The sequence below is a fragment of the Ambystoma mexicanum genome, chromosome 2q (assembly GCF_040938575.1).
Source record: "Ambystoma mexicanum isolate Mex_15411 chromosome 2q, UKY_AmexF1_1, whole genome shotgun sequence".
Taxonomy (NCBI): Eukaryota; Metazoa; Chordata; class Amphibia; order Caudata; family Ambystomatidae; genus Ambystoma; species Ambystoma mexicanum.
Genome location: NC_090924.1, coordinates 947,349,023 through 947,369,481, shown reverse-complemented (window position 1 = coordinate 947,369,481; position 20,459 = coordinate 947,349,023). Strand labels below are relative to the sequence as shown.

Here is a 20,459-nt window from a genome sequence, read left to right as displayed (position 1 = left end):
ATTGTGAATTAATGCAGATATGCAGGGACCACGATTTAAAAAATAGAGGGAGCCAAAACCTTCTTTTCAGATTATTTCATGCTCAGCGGCCATTTCGATGATGGACATTTTATATATTCAGTTCAATGCCTATGGCTGACATTTTTTTTTTTTTTGTTTTATAGTTTTTATTGAAGTATATCATGTACAGATATAAATTCATTATATCTACAGCAAAATGCAGTAATCCATTGACTACAAAACCACTTAATGATCAACAGTTAAACAAATGTTGCTATATATAAAGGTTAAGAGTATTCGGCTAGAGTACTGACTAGCAATAGAAAGATTGTAATAAGGCTCACTTAAACCACAATGAAGTATAGCCATATGGCTGACATTTTTACGAGGGTTTTTTCTCACTGTAAATGTTTGCTGAGAAAACGGTTTCCAGTCAGAAGAAAATAACAATATTTCCAATGCCGTTCTTAACTAGAGCATCTCGAATTCGAATGCACACCATTAAAATATTTAGAAACTCTTGTTTTCACCTAAGTGTTTTATAATGAAGACTGTACGGTTGTTTTGAGAGCCCGCCTAGACCCACAATATACATGTAATTATTTAAAGTTGTTTTCTCCTGAACACTAATATGGATAGACACAACAATTCTAAAGATAATGTTAGTTTCTTATTAAACCCATGTCAAATGCATTACAAAGTAAGCGAGGGATATGTTTTGGATTCAACATGCATGAAAGAAAATAGTAAAAAGAAAATTGAATTTCCTTCATTTGTATTTCTACTTTCACAGTTTGGCTGAACTTGAACACTTTATAAAGTTTACGGATTCAGGCCTCCAGAAGCAGGTGCATGATGGAGATTTGAATGGACTGGTTGAGATCATGGGGCATCTGCTGGCTGTGAGGGACCGGCAGTCAGCCACAGACAAGCTCTTTGAGCCTCTAAAGGAAACCATTGCCTTGCTAGAAGCATATGGACAAAAGCTACCTGAACACGTTTACACTCAAGTCGAGGTGAGTCTTTGCAAAGTGTATGGGGCCGATTCTTGGAGCCTTTTCCAATGGGCTTGCGCCATTATAAAATGATTCTATGGGCCTCATTAGGAGCATGGCGGTAGCCATGGTGCTATTAGCACCATGGCTGCCTCCATACCGGGCTCCAATACCGGGGTCTGTGAATGAGGAATTACTGGGTCATTCCGACCTTGGAAGACCCGGTAATTCCTCACGCACAGAACCATTCCCCATTCCCATCTGAGCCCCCATAGGGCTCAATGGGAATGGGAATGGAGCTAATAATGGGGCTGTTAATAATGGGCCCGTTATGAGCTCCTTGGTCCCCTCGCGGGACCCGGAAAGGATGTCCGGTTTTACTAGACGTCTGTTCCAGGTCCCACTAGGGAACCTCGTAATCAGGCATCCCGTAATGAAGGGTGCCAGTCCCGTACCGGCACCCTTCATTACGGGGCCGCCAGTGTCGTAATGAGGCCCTATGAATCAGCCCTTATGTATGTGTTATAGGTACCACCAGTCATTCCCAATAACCCTGTATCATGGTCCTACAATTCCATGAATAGGCTCTGGTGACATGATGATCAACTGTCATGCCCAAGTTCGAGTGATTTGCAAATATCTTCAGAACGCCACAGAGGCTATAGTATTGGCCCATTGTATACATTGCACGTTATGTATGTTGGCAAATATCTTCAGAACACCACAGAGGCTATAGTATTGGCCCATTTTATACATTGCACGTTATGTATGTTGGCAAATATCTTAAGAACACCACAGAGGCTATAGTATTGGCCCATTTTATACATTGTACGTTATGTATATTTGGAATAGTGTATGCGAAAAATATGTTCCTGCATCCCCACTTCGAGAGAACTGTAATTAATGGGAATTATGTCCTAAGCGTGAATTATGAACAGGAATCATTCCGAAAACCATGGATTTTGAAACGACTGCTTTTTGGGCAATAACGACAGCCTAATATACAACATATACATAATGACATACGACTGAAGTTGTCCATGTTGCGCCAGGAAAGTTATATGCTTCAAGTAAAAATGCAGTTGCTTTGCAACGTTATAGAATGAACACAACCATTCCGAGTTGAGAAGGGTGTATTATCAAGCTACTGTCTCAGAAGTGAAAACATAAATGTTTCTGATTATGGTTAAGGCCTCAAAATAACATGCCATGCACTGAAACTGAATAGGTTCGTCTTTTTGCTTAGCAATTTCCCCAATATTCAGTTTACATCGAAAGTGCTCAATTTTCTAGATTTGTTTTGTAAATGCTCTCTTTGGGTGGGTCAAAGGTGATGCTATTACGTTCATTACCCACGCAAAACGAGGGACAGAAAATTAAGCGCGTTTTGAAATATTTCCTCTCCCCAAGAAAGCTCTCAAGCACACCAGAAATACATGCAAATAGCAAATATTAAGCAGTTTCTAAACATTTTGTCCCGAATAGTTCCAACCGAAAGAAAGCTCAAAAGCTGACAGAGAGACGTCAGAGAGAGTGAGCGTTCCAGTTTCATAAATGCTATATTCAGGGCTCCATCAAAAAGATTCGTTTCAATTACTACCTTTCATGGTATACTGATGCTGCAGAATTTAAACAACGTTTCATCACTTTGTATTACTAAAGTGAAGATATTCCAGAGAAGTATGAAGACCGCAAAACAAATCAAGTATAGTTAACTTTGAAAATGAGATGCAAGTGTAATGCCATGAAACACTAACTGCCCATTGTCCTTCAATCCACAGTTTAACTTGATTCGTTCTATTGCAAACATAGTAGATCAAAATGAAATTACAGGTTTAACCTGTAGGTATGACACGTTTAGTCCTGGAGCTGCAATTTGACTGAATTATACAGGCGTGTACCCCATACTACAGATGCATAGATTTCCACATCCTGCATCGTCTCTTCTGGCCTACACATGACCTTGTTTTCTCCATCACTGAACAATGACAGATGGGCACAGCTTAGTTAAGCTTGAACACAAATAATGAAACAATGTTCTGTGATACCTCAATGAATTGTCAATGACCCTCCATGAGACAATGCCTTTCATTTGAATTGAGTTCTTGATTGAAGCCAGGGACACAGCATGATTCAAAACCATGATATTGCTTGTTGCATTACCATGCATGATCGGTGCAGTGATTTATCGAAACACTTTAATGCCTCACACTATCTCCCCTTCAGAGCTGCAGCTCACCCTCCAATTCGCATGCCCCACTCAGCACCTTTCCTCAGCATGGATCCCTACACGCCACTCCACTCCTCCCACCACCTGCTGGTCTATCTCCACCGCTATGCATCCATGCTCAGTGTCGTTGTTCCCACCAACCCTGTTCTATCACCACCTTCCCTCCAATTGTACGATAGTATGTGATTAAATGTAATGCTTTCCATTAAATGATACAATATCAGAAAAGTATTTTACACTGAGAAAGCAAGTCGTTAATGGTTAATAGACACAACAAACGACAAAGGAAATACACACGTTATTTGTCTCTAAGAAAACATATTTTGCTTGTAGGCTCCAAAGAAGGATAAATGGTACTTGTACATGTTTGCTGCCATGTGAAAGAGAACATGATAATCAATGTAACTTGGATTTATTGATCTAAAAGGAAACAATACACAGAACGTGTTACAATTCACGTGTAAGATTAAGTAACATCTAGGAGCAGACTAACATATTGGTTGATTGCCACTAGAAGCAAACATGACCCAATGGACTATTTTCCTTGTACATCCAACAGAATCTATGTGTGAACTTCAAATGGCCCAAAATGTACCTGTCCTGCAAAACATCCCTCACTGGGCTTAATTCAGGGGAATTTTCTAAGGAGGGACCAGATTACCTGACACAGGTTTTGGCAGTAGGTGCGCAGACTGAAAGGAAGAATTTACTTGAGGAGCTGCCTGAGGCCAGTTGGTGTCGCTACCTGTCCTTGGCCTTTGAAAGACAACCCCTGAGAACCCCAAGTCTTTACAATTACATCCAATCAACTCAACGTCACACATTATATCAACTAGTATCTTTGCTCAAGTTAGGGTCCAATGGTTTGACACAGAAAGTGTCCAACATTCTAGATTTAAATGAGTCCAACAATTAGCAAACTATATTATAACAGCAAATGTCTCTGATGTCAATACCTTTAATGGCTTCGGAGAACACTAAATAAATTATTTAGTTTGAAACTGAATTATTAGAACTGATTAACTTATTGAGTTCAGGGTGAAGTGTGTTCCATTAAGCAATCGAAATGTAAACTGATAGTTACGCCAAGTTTAAATCAAACTATTGCAATTTGTGTGTCTACATTGTAAAGTTTTAAACCACTGTCCAGGGTGTTCGTTCATGTTGGTTTTTGTATGTATGGAGGTTTGTGCAAATTTGAACAAAAACTTTTTGGGATAACAGCTGACAGGTTGAATTTTCCTTTTGTAAATAAACTGCTTATAAGTATTTGTAGTACTGTGAGGATTTTCCCAGCATTGTATGGTCCACCTGTATTTCTGGATTTATTATTTTAAATACAGCAACATATTTATCTTGTTCCAGATGTGGGGTGGGATAGCTTAAGTGGGGGCGATTACACCGACAGTATTTCTCCATAAAAAAGAACAAATCATAATAGTAAATTTAAATAACATACATATATTTCATTTAAAAAATGGAGATTCTCACCAATGTGGGAAAGTTACAATGGCCCTCATTACGACCCTGGCGGAGTGGGTTTACGCCAGCGTTATTCGCGGCGGACCCGTCCGCCCTACTACGAGTTCCCGTAGCGCCATGGAGCCTTTCTCCGCCTGGTTTTTCCGGGCGGAGAAATCCATGTCGCTACGGGACCTTGTTGTTAATTACGCCACCGTATTTTACGGTGGCGTAATTAACGCCTTCCCCACTCCCATTATACCCTATGGGGCAAAAATGGGAATGGGGAAGGGTAAAATGGGGGATGGGGATTTACCGCCCCGCCAAGGTCGGCATGGGGCGGAAAATCCGCCAACCCCCATGGCGCTATCGGCAGCTTTCCGCCGTGCTCCGCGGTGCATTTAGCACCGCGATTTCCGCCAGGGTCGTAATGAGGGCCAATGTCACTAATGGCGGCACATGAACGTATTGTGGAACACAGCTTGTGCTCAAAATATCAGATATGTGTGAAGGTGCATTGTGTTTTTTTTTAAGTAATCAGCCCTTGCTGAATAATCTCACAAAAGATACTGGTTGTTTTGGAATCAGGCAGAAACAGGCACATTGAGAATTGTGTTGGATTCGATGGAATTATGGTTTGATAAAATGGTGATATTTTGGAAGTGAGAAATATATTTCAGAAATGGTTTTTATTTGATTTTGGATTATTGATCTGTAGTTATTGATTGGAATCTGTGATCAAATATCCAGTCTAAAAATGTGAAAAGAGGTTGTCATTGATTTATAAATGGCTGTAAGGAAGGCATCGTATTGATTAATAGATACAGACACAATGGATAAAAGTTTCAAAAACCTTTATTTAGTATTTAAGTTGTGTTGGTAGAATTCCTAAGTGGCCCTAACTCTAGAAAGGAAGTAATCTCGATCATTAAACAAATAACAAACACGTCCAAGTCAGTCTAGTCAAATACAAAAGCCTATACTACACGCCATCTTCACCTCACTAAATACTCTCTGTCTAGACCTTTACATTCCCCTGTCACCAACTCTCTTAGTGTGTAAAGCACTTCGCTAAACAGGGGGTAGGTGGTCGATTTCTCTCCTCTGCTGGCTCCCTCCTATGGAACAGCCTCCCCCTCTCTCTGTGCCTTGAGCAGGACTTCCTTACATTCTGGAAGCTCCTCAAGACTTTCCTCTTTACCTCCTCCTTCCCTTCTTCTCTCCTCTGCTAATTTGCACAGCTGCTGTGATTGGCGTCCTGGGACCTGTAAGGATATTTGGCGTGTTACAGTACACAGTACAGCAATACTGCACAAGTAGCACAATTTTTTTTGCAGCACCACCACCACAAGGGTGCGGTGCATTGCTATATGGGTTAGCAGATTAACAAGGAAAGACAGACTATTCAGTAAAAAACGATTTTAACATATAAGATGCAAATCTATTTTTACAGTTAAAAGCACACGTGTTCATGTAAAAATGCACACTATTTTTCACCTGAAATGCCTATATTGCTAGAGACACATTTGAAAATTAACAGCTAACCTATTAACCATTAACCTGACTAATAAAACCTTATTTTAATATAACCCACTAATAAAATGTGTTCTCTACTGCAGAATTAGGCATACTCTGAAAACCATTTAAATAAGTGTGCAGATTTTTTCTCTTCTCTGCCTGATTCTCCGTGTTGTTGTGCACAGTAACTGCAGGAAGGAGGAAGTCAGATTTGCAACAATTGCAAATGTATAAGCGGAGCTATTGTTGAAGAGTAGGAGGATGAGAGATGATGGATTTCATTGGGACACGTCATAAAGAGGGCTGAGAGGAAAGTTTTAGTGGGCAGTATCAGGGAAAAAGACAGGGAGACATCTTTCTGCACTACTGGGGAGAAGACCTGGCTGTGGGGTCCTGACTGAATGCAGATTCCTGTGTCCTGCTGCAGTCGACATTGGGGAGAGCTGAAAGAAAAACCTTTCCACTGGCTGAGGCAGTCCTATCTGAAAAAGCTGAGAATTCCAGGCAATGACCCCGGCTTGAGAAGGCAAGCGTTCCTTTTTGCTGGAGTTAATCCAAGAGAGCCACATTCACAAAGAGAAGCCTCTGAACAGATAAGGTAATTACATAACTGGGGGAGCTGTGTGTGTGCACGAAAATATGCAGTCAGTGTAGATAAAATGAAAGTCCCGTGCGTGTCTTAATCAAGTGCTAATGTTGCAATTTGAGTTCTGTTCTCCGCCACTCTGTTTGCAGTGGGTCATAGAAAATGCTTTGATTGTGCCATTTTATTGCTGTAAAGAATGAGATCGTGTTAAATACAACTTTTATAATACAGAAAAATATTTGAAAACAGACGGATGGTGTACTTACTGTTTATCATTACAGTGCTGTTGATGTGGGGAGATTTTTAAACAGTGCAATGGTCATTTTAAGACAGATGTGTGCATGTCAGAATCAGTATGAATAATTGTGAGTGACTGTAGTATAACTTGTTGGAGGTACATGAGCCAACGGGAAGAGAGACTCTCTGAACATAGCTCCCTACCGTATATAAGGTAGTGGAAATTACCACAAGACTACCACATATAGCTCTCTGTCGTAAATAAGTCAGTGAGTTTGCCCATGGTGGCGCACCAACACTATCACTGGAAAATGTGGTATCCCTAGAATGCAGGTCTGAGGTCTCTCTAGTGATCACACGAAAAATCTAAGCGAAGATAAGGGATTCTGGACATTGGGGCCACAAATAAAACAAGGGAATTATGCTCACCAAAATACCACCAACCACGTATACCAAATATGCAGGTCTGGGTGCTGAAATAATGCATGTCCATTGTATTATTGTTGCACATGGCCAAATCTGAATACAAAGAGTGATTATTGCTAAGTTATTTTTCGGCGGTAATAAAATACCGTCAGGCCCCAAATCTCCACAAAATACCCTACATATTTATGGTGCGTTGCAGGCCGGGAAAGTGATCACAGAGTACCTACTGGGCGTGGCAAGCGTGTCTCACACTGCCATTTGCACATTAAAGGGAACCCATTTTATAATAGCAGTGTGCCACTAAAAACGAATTTCAGAATGTCACAAAGGGAAACCACATTCTCAGATCTAGTGCAATATTTAGAGGCAAAGTTATTTGCACATGGGAATTGGTCTTCGAATACCACGTTAGAATGGAGTAACCGCATTCAAGGTGAGGTGCAGAAAGAAAAACTAGACAATATTTTTGCAGAAGGCAGCATAATTCAGGTCTGCCTTACAAGATTATTGAATGCAGCCGATAAAAGTGCAGAGAAAGACTGTTTAATACGGCTATGCGGCAAAATATGGTTTATTTTAAACAAGTCCCTGCGAATGCAAGAGAATGATACTCAGCTAATTAACAGGTTAAAGACTGAATTAGATGGGACAAGTAAAAATCAGGAAATGTTGAGAGCAGAATTGGATGTATGCCAAAAAGACATGCAATTAAAATGCAGAGACTTTGATACTCAGTTATCCAAAAGCAAGAAACAATTTGAAGATAGTGAGCAAGAATTGACACACTTAAAAGCCTTAGTGGATCACATTAGGCAGGATAAAGATGAGGTTGTTTCAGAAATGCAGATTTTACAAAAAGAACATTGCGAAAAAGAAGGTGATCTCCAGAGTGCAGAACAAGAAATGATTAAAATGATCCAAGAAAGAGACAAGAGAAATAAAGAGTTCAATGAATGCCAAATGCAAATGTGCGATATGCAGGAGGCAATTAATAAAATGAGTGATGAAAATAATTATTTGCATGATGAAGCCAACAGACTCCTTAAAAAGTGTAGGGACTTAGAACAGCAAATGTGCATTCCCAGGTCCCAGGAGAGGCGGCAGGGTACCACATTCAATGGAGTGGAGGTGAATTCTAGCTCTGCCCAAAGAGCTAGTGCCCCAGTGACAGGACCGGTGACTGAACTTGGTTGCAGTGCCCTTGGGGGATTTGATACTCCCATTGGGGGCAGCCACCAATCTCATACACCTGAAAACAGGATTGAATCACAAAATAGTGCAATTCCATGCATTGCAACAAGTAGCCCCATAAAAATAATGAAATCCATTAAAGCCCTGATCAAACCATTTAAAAAGGGAGGTGAATGCTGCATTGAGGATCACTTAGAAGCGGTACATGACATTTTTAAAGCGCTCCAGATACCTAAGGAACAGTACAGACAATATTTTCATTTAACTTTAGATGCCCCAACGGCCAGCATCATAAGGGGATTAAATGAACAGCAGAATATGACATGGCTGGAGTTTGAAAAAGAAATTAGGCGTCATTTTTCTCCTTTTCAGTCATTGCAGGAGGCAAAGAAAGTCGCGTACACTATTACTGCTGGACCTAATACATCACCTCGCCAATTTTTACAAGACTTAAAAAGAGCATTCTCTCGCTTTGATGTATCTTTTGACTCAAATTCCAATGAGTTTAAAACCGCATACTTCTATGGGCTACAGAAAGACATCATATCCCAATTGGTCCGTGAATTTGACCGTGACAAGTCCCTTGAATGGATTGTACATCAAAGCACAAAGCTATATGAGGTACTCTATTGTCAGGGTAGAGAAAGTGATAAAATGAAAGATACTAGGCCTAAATCTAAAGAACCCTCAGCCACAGTAATGGAAATCAGGTCAGCCAAAATGTCCCTTGAGTCTGCTCAAAGCCAAGGTAAAAATAATGTGACACCTGAACAAAGGGGTAATCAACAAAGATCGCCATTTCCTGTACCAATGTTCCAAACACATGATCCTAGTAATAGAGAGAGCTACATCAGCCCTAGATATTTAGGGGATAGACCCCGGGTAAGATATCGGCCTGATATGGCAGGTATGAACAATAACCAGAGACAAAATCAAGATCAAAGAAATGATGGTCCCTACCAGTCATTGGGGACACAGAGTAGGTTTGATCCCAACACCATGATATATGGTAATCAGGATAGGCCCCGATATGTGGATCGATTTACTGATAACGGAAATCAACATAGGGGCCAGTACCCACAATCTGAGAGACAGGACATGAGGCAAAACGTGAACTACAGTCCACGCCAGTACAATGATTCCCCACCAGGGGACTATAATCAAAGGATGGGTGCAACCCGCTCCCCTCCACAAATGAATCAAGAGTTCAGAAACCATCCCAACCGGTATCAATCACCTGAGAGGTATCAGAATAGATCCAGTCAGGGGGAAAACAACCAATATCGACCTAGGCCACAGAAAGAGGATCCTAGAGAGATGGAAAGGTTCCAGTGCCTTGAGGCCCAAGTGAAAATGTTAGCTGAGCAAATAGGAAAGCTCTATACAGCGCAAAAACAACCTTCCAAAGAGGGGGCTGATGGCTGTAGCAATGACCGGGGGGCTTCCGAAAAGTGACTAAGTACTCATGATAATCGCAGTGCCAAAATGACAGATTGCTCTGATATAATTTTGCATGACAACTCTGAGGTGACTAATGGATTAAAAATGAAAGTACCAGTAAATGAAATTGTGATAGAAAGTGCAAATACTTTTAAAAAAGAGGTACGGTTTAACTTAGAGCTAAATAAAACAGTAAAGATTTGCACAAATGAAAAAGAAACATTAGGAATTCCAAAAGAACAAAGGGACAGATTTAAGAAAAATGACTCATGCATGGGGAATACCAGTGAACAGGGAGTAAGTGGGGATGCCATAGCTCCTTCCCTGGGCAAGCAAAACAATGACCAAACACAGACAGAAAAAGGAAATACTCACAAGGAGGGTACAAGTCAATCACCTGAAAAATTCTTTGAGCCACATATTTTTGAAGAGGCTGAAAGGGCTGGTATTACACTAAATGATCACAAATGCACAGAATTAAAAAATGACAAATTGCTGAATGATGTTGTTACACATGTTCAGTTGGGAGGTTGTAATGTGGTCTCTGATGTTACCCAGATGGATGGGCGAACAGTGGCCACACTCAAAAAAACTTCTGAACATGGAGAAATGAATAAAATATCTCGCACAGAAATGGGTAAAAAGGAGGGAAAAATGTCTTTTCATTTACCAATGTGCTTAGCCAAAAGTGAAAAAGACCTGAGAAAGGTGAGCCCTGAAATCAGTAATAATTCACATTTCTTATGTGTATTAGAGGAAGTTGAGGACAGATATTATGCACCCATCACTGTAGAAGAAAAATGCCACACCTTCGCTATGATTGACACTGGCGCACAGGCCACAATTATGTCCAAGGAGCTGGTAAAGAGTATCAATGAAGGGAGGCCTCCACAGAGTCAGATCACAGTGAAGGCAAATCGAGGCCCAGTGCATAACTTTAATGGGGAGGAGGTGCCCATCATAGGTGTAACTGAGGTTGACATAAAAATAGGAAAGCACAGAATGAAACAAGAGGTATTGGTCACATCTATTTGTGAAATTCCATTTCTGATGGGGACAGATTGCCTGAAAAGATTGTCTCCTCTCATAGATGGGGTGAATGGAGTGCTGTGGTCCTTAACCAAAAAACCATTGAGGCCTAAGAAACTAAAATCACAAAACAGCAATATAAAAGAATGTCACACCGTTGCCAAAACAAATGATGCTGTGGAGGTATATCTCCAGAATAGCTGCATACCTAGTGTCACTGTTATATTAATGTGTCAAGACAAAGATCAGAGCGACAATGAAAAACTACCTGTACAAATATACTTGGACCCAAGGAAAGATTGGCAGACTGCTATAGATGAGCACACATTACGTTTTTACTTAAAAGAGAATACATGCAAACAGAATATTGTTCCTAAAACAGATTCAGAAAAACACATTACCACTCTGGCAGAGATACACATGGAAGATGAGCAACCATGGGTTCACGTTGGTATAAATGATTATCTTAAAACAATAAAAGCCACTTTAGCGCTTGAACATGAAAGGAGTTTCATTAATGAGAAATTGTTGCAAAAAATTATGGAGAGGGAAGAAATCCCGAAATTTAGGATTAAAAACCAATATGTTTCTGGGTTGGACAGTCCAGACTTTGAAAACCGAATTACAGGCAGATGCATGCTTAAAATTAGCATTGGGCAGAAAACAATTTACCATAATGTATGGATAGTGAGTGGAGCACAAAATGAATTTTACATGGGCAATGACATCATGCACAGAATGTGTATGGTGTTAGATTTCCTTAATCAAAAAATATGGTCACGCCTAGGTGGGCCGGCGCCTGAATTTGAAGACAAAAGAAGGGCTTATCATTGTGCACAACTAGTTCCTTATGCAGTCGAATTACAGATGAGGAAAAATACTATTGTTCCTGCATTTACAAAACAGTTTGCAATAACACTGAAATGCAAAAATGGACAGCAGATGAAAGGCTCTGATGCATTTGTATGCCTGAATGAATCCATAAAACAGCAAGGCCTGGATTATGAATACATTCCATTGGTAGATATTGGTGAAGGATCTGTAAAAATCATGGTAAATAATAAAGGTTGTCAGGACATTCATTTAGAGGAAAACTCCCCATTAGGAATGGCCATACAAAAATCACATTATACGGCAGATTTAAATAACATGGTGATTGGGAATATTCCTGAAAAATATGTAGATGCCAAGGGCGAGTTGCCAGAACACCTGGACTCTCAGCCCAAAGGAATATTTAAAATTCATTCTGTGTATCCTTATGATTCAAATGAGACAGTGTGCTGCCATCAAGAGGATTGCATAATATTTAATTTAAATGAAAATGAAACAGGAAATCAGCCCATTGAAGTGGAAGCTGATATGCCAAAATATTTGAAAGTGGCAGCTCTACAAAAAGACACAGCCACACAGTTAGAGGAAAGCGCTGAGATTCCTTTACCAGAAGAGTTTCCAGAATTTTCCAGAATGGTAGAAGAGCAGATCTCCTTAGCGGATGCATGTGACAGCGATGAGGATCGACGCAATCTGAGGGAAATATTTATGGAGTTTAAGGATGTATTTGCAAAAGATGCTTATGATTGTGGTTTAACTGATTTACATGTGGCCACACTACCAGAAGGTTGTAGCAGAAATCCAGTGTTTGTACGCCAGTATAGACTACCGCTGGCATGTTTAGAATCATTGGCAGAGATTATTAAAAATTTGGAATCACGGGGAATAATTAGGCCCATTCATAGCACATCCAATACGCCTATTTTAGGTGTGTTAAAGCCAAATGGTCAATGGCGGCTGTGTGCAGACTTAAGAGAGTTAAATAAAAGAGTACCAGTATCTAGATGGCCACTACCATTCATTGATCAGGGCCTAGCTCAGATACATGGTTCAAATGTATTTACCACGTTAGATCTCACATCTGGATATTGGTGTGTGCCATTGGCAGAGGAGATACAACACCTATTTTCCTTTACATTTGACAGGACTCAATATGCCTGGCTTAGAGCTCCGTTCGGGTACATCAATAGTGGGAGTGAATTTGGCATATTTTTGAGAAAGGCCATGCCAGATGCAGCGGAAAGAGGAACAATAGTTTATGTGGATGATGTCTTGATAAAAAATGCAAACCTTAAAAGCCATTTTGATGAAATAAGACATGTGCTTGGCCAATTGCAGAAAGCAGGCGCCAAAGTATCTTTGCAAAAAGCACAATGGTGCAAGAAAAAAGTGAACTTTCTAGGGCATGAAGTGACTGAACATGGGCTAAATCCACAAAGGAAGAAAATAGAGGCCATACAAAGATTAAAAGATCCTAAAAATGTGAAAGGAGTAAAAAGTTTATTAGGGATGACAGGCTATAACAGAAAGTTCATTGAGAATTATGCAGAAATCACTCAACCATTGACTAAACTGCTTAAACTAAATACTCCCTGGAGATGGGAAAGAGAGCAGTCTGATGCAATGGCTAGATTGAAGGAATGTCTTGTAAAGGCACCATGTTTAGCATACCCCATAAAGGACAGGGATTTCTTTATAGAAATAGGCTTTTCTGAACATTGTATGTCAGCAGTGTTATCACAAAAACACGATTTGAATCACAAAACCATTGCATATGCAAGTAAGGCATTTTCCCAAGTTGAAATGAAATTTAATGAATGCGAAAAGGCCCTATTAACCACTGTGTGGGCGCTACAACATTTCCGCCCCATTGTTCAGGGAGAAAAGGTGATTATTGAAACAAATCATCAACCTTTGCAATTTTTAGAGAGTAAAAGAATTAGATCAGGCAATCTAGCGCAATCCAGAATCACTTCATGGACGCTGGCATTACAAGGTTTTCCCGTAGAAGTAAGATATGGACAAAATAAAAAGAGCCCAATTGCTCAAGGGTTAGCTGACTTACATGACTGTGCAGCTGAACAAATAACAAATGAAATGGATGTGGAAGCTAGTTTACAGGAATTTGAACAATCACCACACAAAGCTTTTGATGAAAAAACATGCAAGGATTTGCCAACTGTATATGTGGATGATTGTGCTTTTCACATTGAAAATGACAGTAATAAACAATTAGTGGCAGGAATAGGAAATGTCTGGTTGAAATGTGAAGGCGTTCCTAGTATAGGGATGAGGATTGGAGATAGGAGCAGTCAGGTGGCGGAATTGGCAGCCATCTATAAAGCAATTGCTACTGCAGTTGATAAAAAGTTCAGTGAAATTGTCCTGGTGACTGATTCTGACTATGCACGGAATAGCTTTGTGGAGTATTTGCCTGGTTGGAAAGCAAGAGGCATGGTTACATACAACAAAAAGCCACTTAAACATGGAAAAATGATACAAGCCATAGACAAATTGGTGTCAGAAAATAATTTAACAATATACTGGAGAAAAATTCGTGGGCATTCAAAAACACCAGGAGAGGATAAGGAGGGAAATGATAAGGCAGACCATCTGGCTAAGATTGGGGCTGTGATGGGAGAATTGCTACCTATTGATTATTTAATGGGTGAAATACAAATTGATGCAGTCACACGTTCTAAAGCACCAAAGGAGGTAGATCAACCGGTGGTGCAGTGGAGTCATGACACGCCAGACCAAGATTTGATTGAGGCACAAAAGAATGATCAAATTTTGGGAATCTATTATAATCATTTGATAGATCCTGAACAAAATCCTTTAACAGAAAATGATTGCATGGGAAAAGAAGAATTGAGGGTGTTATTAAAGAACAAAACACGAATTAGATTACAGGATGGACTCATGATTAGAGAGTCCATAACAGGGCAAATACAGTGGGTAGTACCCCTTTCATTCAGAGGACTAATGCTACACCATGCACACGATGCCATAACTGCAGGCCATAGAGGTTCACAAAAGACATTAGAAATACTAAAAGATTATGCTTACTGGCCACATATGTCCCAAGATGTGGAATTATATACTAGAGGATGTCTAGTATGCGCCCAATTTAAACCTGCTTCACCAATGCATAGAGCACCATTGATGAAAAGAGGCCTAACTCTCCCATGGTCAGATTTGCAAATAGACTATGTAGGTCCTTTAAAAAGGTCGAGCAGGGGACACCGCTATATTTTGAGTGTGGTATGTTTGATGTCAAAGTGGATTGAGTGCATTCCCGCACCAGATTGTAGTGCGCAAACAGCAGCCACATTGCTGGTGAACCATGTGTTCTCAAGGTTTGGGTTGCCACAAAGAATTGAGTCAGACAGAGGAAGTCATTTCACAAGTACTCTAATGAGTAAGGTATGGCAAATACTAGGTGTGAAAAGGAAACTACATATCGCATATCGGGCGGCGTCTTCAGGTACAGTTGAAAGAAGCAATAGGTCTGTTGTGGATATTTTAAAGAAATTTGTGGCAGAAGCAGGTTCTAGCTGGGATTTGCGTTTACCATTGGTTTTGATGGCAATCAGGTCGACTCCTGCCAAAGCAACAGGTGTTAGCCCCCATGAGGTCTTAACAGGTAGGAAAATGGTGTTACCACAACACCTACTATACAGAACACATGAGCAAACTCTAGTGAGTGCATCCACAGTTCATGAATATATTGATGAACTGAGGAGGCATTTGCAACATGCATTTGCTTTTGTGCAGAGAAATCTGGAAAGAGCTGCTGAAAGTGCTAAGTCATATTATGACAAAAAGACATCAGTAAAGGAATACAATGTAGGGGATCAGGTGTACAAGTTTCATTTTGGAAAAAGTAAACAGAAAAATTCTAAATTTCTGGCAGCCTGGCAGGGGCCATTTCGAATTATAGATAAAGTCTCTCCTGTAGTGTATAAAATTTTGAAAAATGAAGGTGAAACAGCAATGGAGCAGTTTGTCCATGTAAATCAAATCAAACCATGCCATCCCAGACATGAGATCAGGCAGCTTGAGCATGTGGAAACGGATAGAGTCCCTTGAGAAAATAAATGGGTGTAATCAGGAGGCAGTGACAAAGAAGTTAAAAAAAAGTTGATTGTTATGATGGCACATAAACACTGTAATATATATGTAGAATATAATATAAATAAATAAATAAATAAATAAATAAATGCACATATAACGGAAGCTCGTGGTTGGTGTGCAGAGAGAAAGTGTATTAAATATTGAAGGCTGTTTTATATGTGTTTGTTTTCTTTTAACTTGTGTTTAATTTCAGAAAAAAAGAAAAAAAAAAACGAAGTATTTTTACCAAGCATGTTTTATTTTTGGCAAAAGGATGAAGTTAGTATTGTGCTATGTACTTAATCTGTTTATTTTCTATTTTGATTTAGACAATTAACATTATTTGGTCGGAGGTTCCGGGATCAGAGGCCACGGGAGACGATGGAGTCCTGGAGTCCCCTGGATGAAGACCAAAAGATGCCTGCCTCCAGGTGGAGGTGAAGACAAAATAACCGGAATGCCAAAAGAGATGACTACTGTGGATTCAAGATTGCCAAGATGAAAGAGTACTCGAATGAACCGAATAACATCGCTGGTCGGGACATATCAAAAGAGACAAAGCAAAAGTTCCGGCATATGAAGTTCCACGTATTTATTATTTTAATTATTTATTTTAACTTGTTATATTACTTATTTGTTTTAGTTAGTTGTTTTATTTCATTGTTTTTTTATTGACTTGGAAAATTTAAACTTAAAGTAATGCCACTTCCACTGAGAAGGCAAATGTGGAACATTTTATGAACTGATGGACTCAGATGAAATGTTGATTGCAAATTTTCATTGATGCACATGAATATTCATTTTGTTGGATTGCTATATTGTAAAAAAAAATAGTACAAGTTGTTTTTAGGAATTGGCTTGGATTATAGCCAAGTTCTAAAAACAAAAGGAGGGTATATGTAAGGATATTTGGCGTGTTACAGTACACAGTACAGCAATACTGCACAAGTAGCACAATTTTTTTTGCAGCACCACCACCACAAGGGTGCGGTGCATTGCTATATGGGTTAGCAGATTAACAAGGAAAGACAGACTATTCAGTAAAAAACGATTTTAACATATAAGATGCAAATCTATTTTTACAGTTAAAAGCACACGTGTTCATGTAAAAATGCACACTATTTTTCACCTGAAATGCCTATATTGCTAGAGACACATTTGAAAATTAACAGCTAACCTATTAACCATTAACCTGACTAATAAAACCTTATTTTAATATAACCCACTAATAAAATGTGTTCTCTACTGCAGAATTAGGCATACTCTGAAAACCATTTAAATAAGTGTGCAGATTTTTTCTCTTCTCTGCCTGATTCTCCGTGTTGTTGTGCACAGTAACTGCAGGAAGGAGGAAGTCAGATTTGCAACAATTGCAAATGTATAAGCGGAGCTATTGTTGAAGAGTAGGAGGATGAGAGATGATGGATTTCATTGGGACACGTCATAAAGAGGGCTGAGAGGAAAGTTTTAGTGGGCAGTATCAGGGAAAAAGACAGGGAGACATCTTTCTGCACTACTGGGGAGAAGACCTGGCTGTGGGGTCCTGACTGAATGCAGATTCCTGTGTCCTGCTGCAGTCGACATTGGGGAGAGCTGAAAGAAAAACCTTTCCACTGGCTGAGGCAGTCCTATCTGAAAAAGCTGAGAATTCCAGGCAATGACCCCGGCTTGAGAAGGCAAGCGTTCCTTTTTGCTGGATTAATCCAAGAGAGCCACATTCACAAAGAGAAGCCTCTGAACAGATAAGGTAATTACATAACTGGGGGAGCTGTGTGTGTGCACGAAAATATGCAGTCAGTGTAGATAAAATGAAAGTCCCGTGCGTGTCTTAATCAAGTGCTAATGTTGCAATTTGAGTTCTGTTCTCCGCCACTCTATTTGCAGTGGGTCATAGAAAATGCTTTGATTGTGCCATTTTATTGCTGTAAAGAATGAGATCGTGTTAAATACAACTTTTATAATACAGAAAAATATTTGAAAACAGACGGATGGTGTACTTACTGTTTATCATTACAGTGCTGTTGATGTGGGGAGATTTTTAAACAGTGCAATGGTCATTTTAAGACAGATGTGTGCATGTCAGAATCAGTATGAATAATTGTGAGTGACTGTAGTATAACTTTTTGGAGGTACATGAGCCAACGGGAAGAGAGACTCTCTGAACATAGCTCCCTACCGTATATAAGGTAGTGGAAATTACCACAAGACTACCACATATAGCTCTCTGTCGTAAATAAGTCAGTGAGTTTGCCCATGGTGGCGCACCAACACTATCACTGGAAAATGTGGTATCCCTAGAATGCAGGTCTGAGGTCTCTCTAGTGATCACACGAAAAATCTAAGCGAAGATAAGGGATTCTGGACATTGGGGCCACAAATAAAACAAGGGAATTATGCTCACCAAAATACCACCAACCACGTATACCAAATATGCAGGTCTGGGTGCTGAAATAATGCATGTCCATTGTATTATTGTTGCACATGGCCAAATCTGAATACAAAGAGTGATTATTGCTAAGTTATTTTTCGGCGGTAATAAAATACCGTCAGGCCCCAAATCTCCACAAAATACCCTACAGACCTCAAGCATCCTCAGGGCCCCTAACCTCCCACACCCAATTGTCCCAGCTCCTTTCTACCCTCTGCACTTGCCCTTACACTCCCTCCGCCTTGGAGGCTCGCACTTACCCATCGAGGACCCAGGTCGTGTAGCACTCTCCTCACAATGCACTCCTACCATGCACTTATTTGTAGCTCACCCACGAGCACAGACACTTCAGCATTTCCCCCTTCCTTGCTGCACTTACACTTTCTGAATAATCACAAGGCATAGTCGGTTCGTCCTCCCCCCACCGTTTTTTAATATTTTGTGTTTACTAATGTGTTTCACTCCTTTGTTTCCTCCCTTTGCACTGTGGGCACTTTAAAATGGTATTTACTTGCTGTATAGGCACCTAACAAGTGAACAATAAATAAATAAATATATATACTAAGAAAACCTAACCTTGCCCTCCTTCTCAAAATGACAAATGTGTTAAGGGAATACAAAAGGAAAATAGGGTCTCAAAAGAAATGTCAGAATGGCTTCCGTAACATCTCCCTTCCCCACGTTCAGCTCCACTCGGTCTAGAGAGTTTCTTAAAAAGGATAGGTGGATGGTACAGTTCTATCAGTCTTGCACACTTTGGCATATTGGTACAATTCAACAGTTCAGTCTTAGGCTTCAAGCTTCTGGTAGTTCAATCACTTCCTTAGGCTTCATCCGTCTTGTTGTCAATACTCTGTTCACATTCACTTTCTCAATTTCTCAGTGTTCTGCACAGGTTTCCCTCCGCCAGGCTCGTGCCTGTCTCTTTTCACTTTATCACCGAGTTCTGCACAGGCTTCCCTCTGCTGGGCTCAAAACCTGTCTCTTTTTTGTGGGGGTTAATTTCCCCATGTTTTACCTTGGGTCTGTCAAAGACTTTCAAAACTGCAAGGATTTTACATAGACCTCTGCATGACCACTTCAACCTCTCTTTCAACAATTCCACAATGTACAATCATCCTCATCTCGCAAGACTGGGTACTTTCATCTCACAACACTAATTGCTCTTGGTATTGTAGTTTCCATTCTCTTTAGTTTGCCCTCTTGGCCCCTTTTCAAAGTTCATATGCAACACCAATACTTCTTGGTATTTGTAATTTTCTTATTCCCTTTATTCCGCCCAGGTACTTTCATCTTGCAACACCAATACTTCTTGCTATTTCCTTTTTCACCAATGCCTCTTGGTACTTGTAGATCTTATTATCTTTAGTTTTCCCTCTTGGCCTTTTCTAAAGTTCATATACTTTGCCATCTTGGGATGTTCAGAGTTCACATACTTTGCTTTCCTCTTGTTCAACTTTCTTTCCTTATCTGGGTTGCTTTCTTTCCTTTGGTTCCCGCTGTAATATCTTTCAACTTTCGAATGTGTGACTCTGCCTCGCAGGACCACTTTGCTAGTTTGTATCCTTTCCTTTAACAATTCAACAATGTTCTGTAATATCTTTCAACTCTCATAACATTTCACAGAGACTTTAGATTGTGCAACTTTGCCACGCAGGACCAATCTGTTACTTTGTATCCTTTCCTTTTACAATTCAACAATTGTCCTTTTCCATTCACGTTTTATCGGCACACGCACAACCTTCAACTTTCAGAGTACAGTCACTTTTGCTTTTAACACAAGCCAGACTTCTACTGCCTTCGATAACTCACCAGTCATGTTAATTGGTTTTCATTGATCTTATTCATGCAGCAGACAATGCGGTTATCAACACATCCTCCACTCCTCCCCAACTTCGTGTTCACCCGGGAGGGTCGCAGGCCACTTTCTGTCAACTTGAAGGTTTCTTTCCTCCACTCACTCGGTTTCGG

General features: G+C 40.1%; 1 protein-coding gene across 1 annotated transcript in view; it reads left to right on the top strand.

Annotated features, from left to right (window-relative positions):
- The window catches only part of DNAH11 (dynein axonemal heavy chain 11), a 4,227,155-nt gene that overhangs the window by 1,426,610 nt on the left and 2,780,086 nt on the right, over positions 1–20,459 (top strand). Inside the window, exon 18 of the mRNA XM_069648254.1 lies at positions 794–1,016. Within this exon, the coding sequence (XP_069504355.1) occupies positions 794–1,016 (223 nt within the window). The remainder of the gene's footprint in view (positions 1–793; positions 1,017–20,459) is intronic.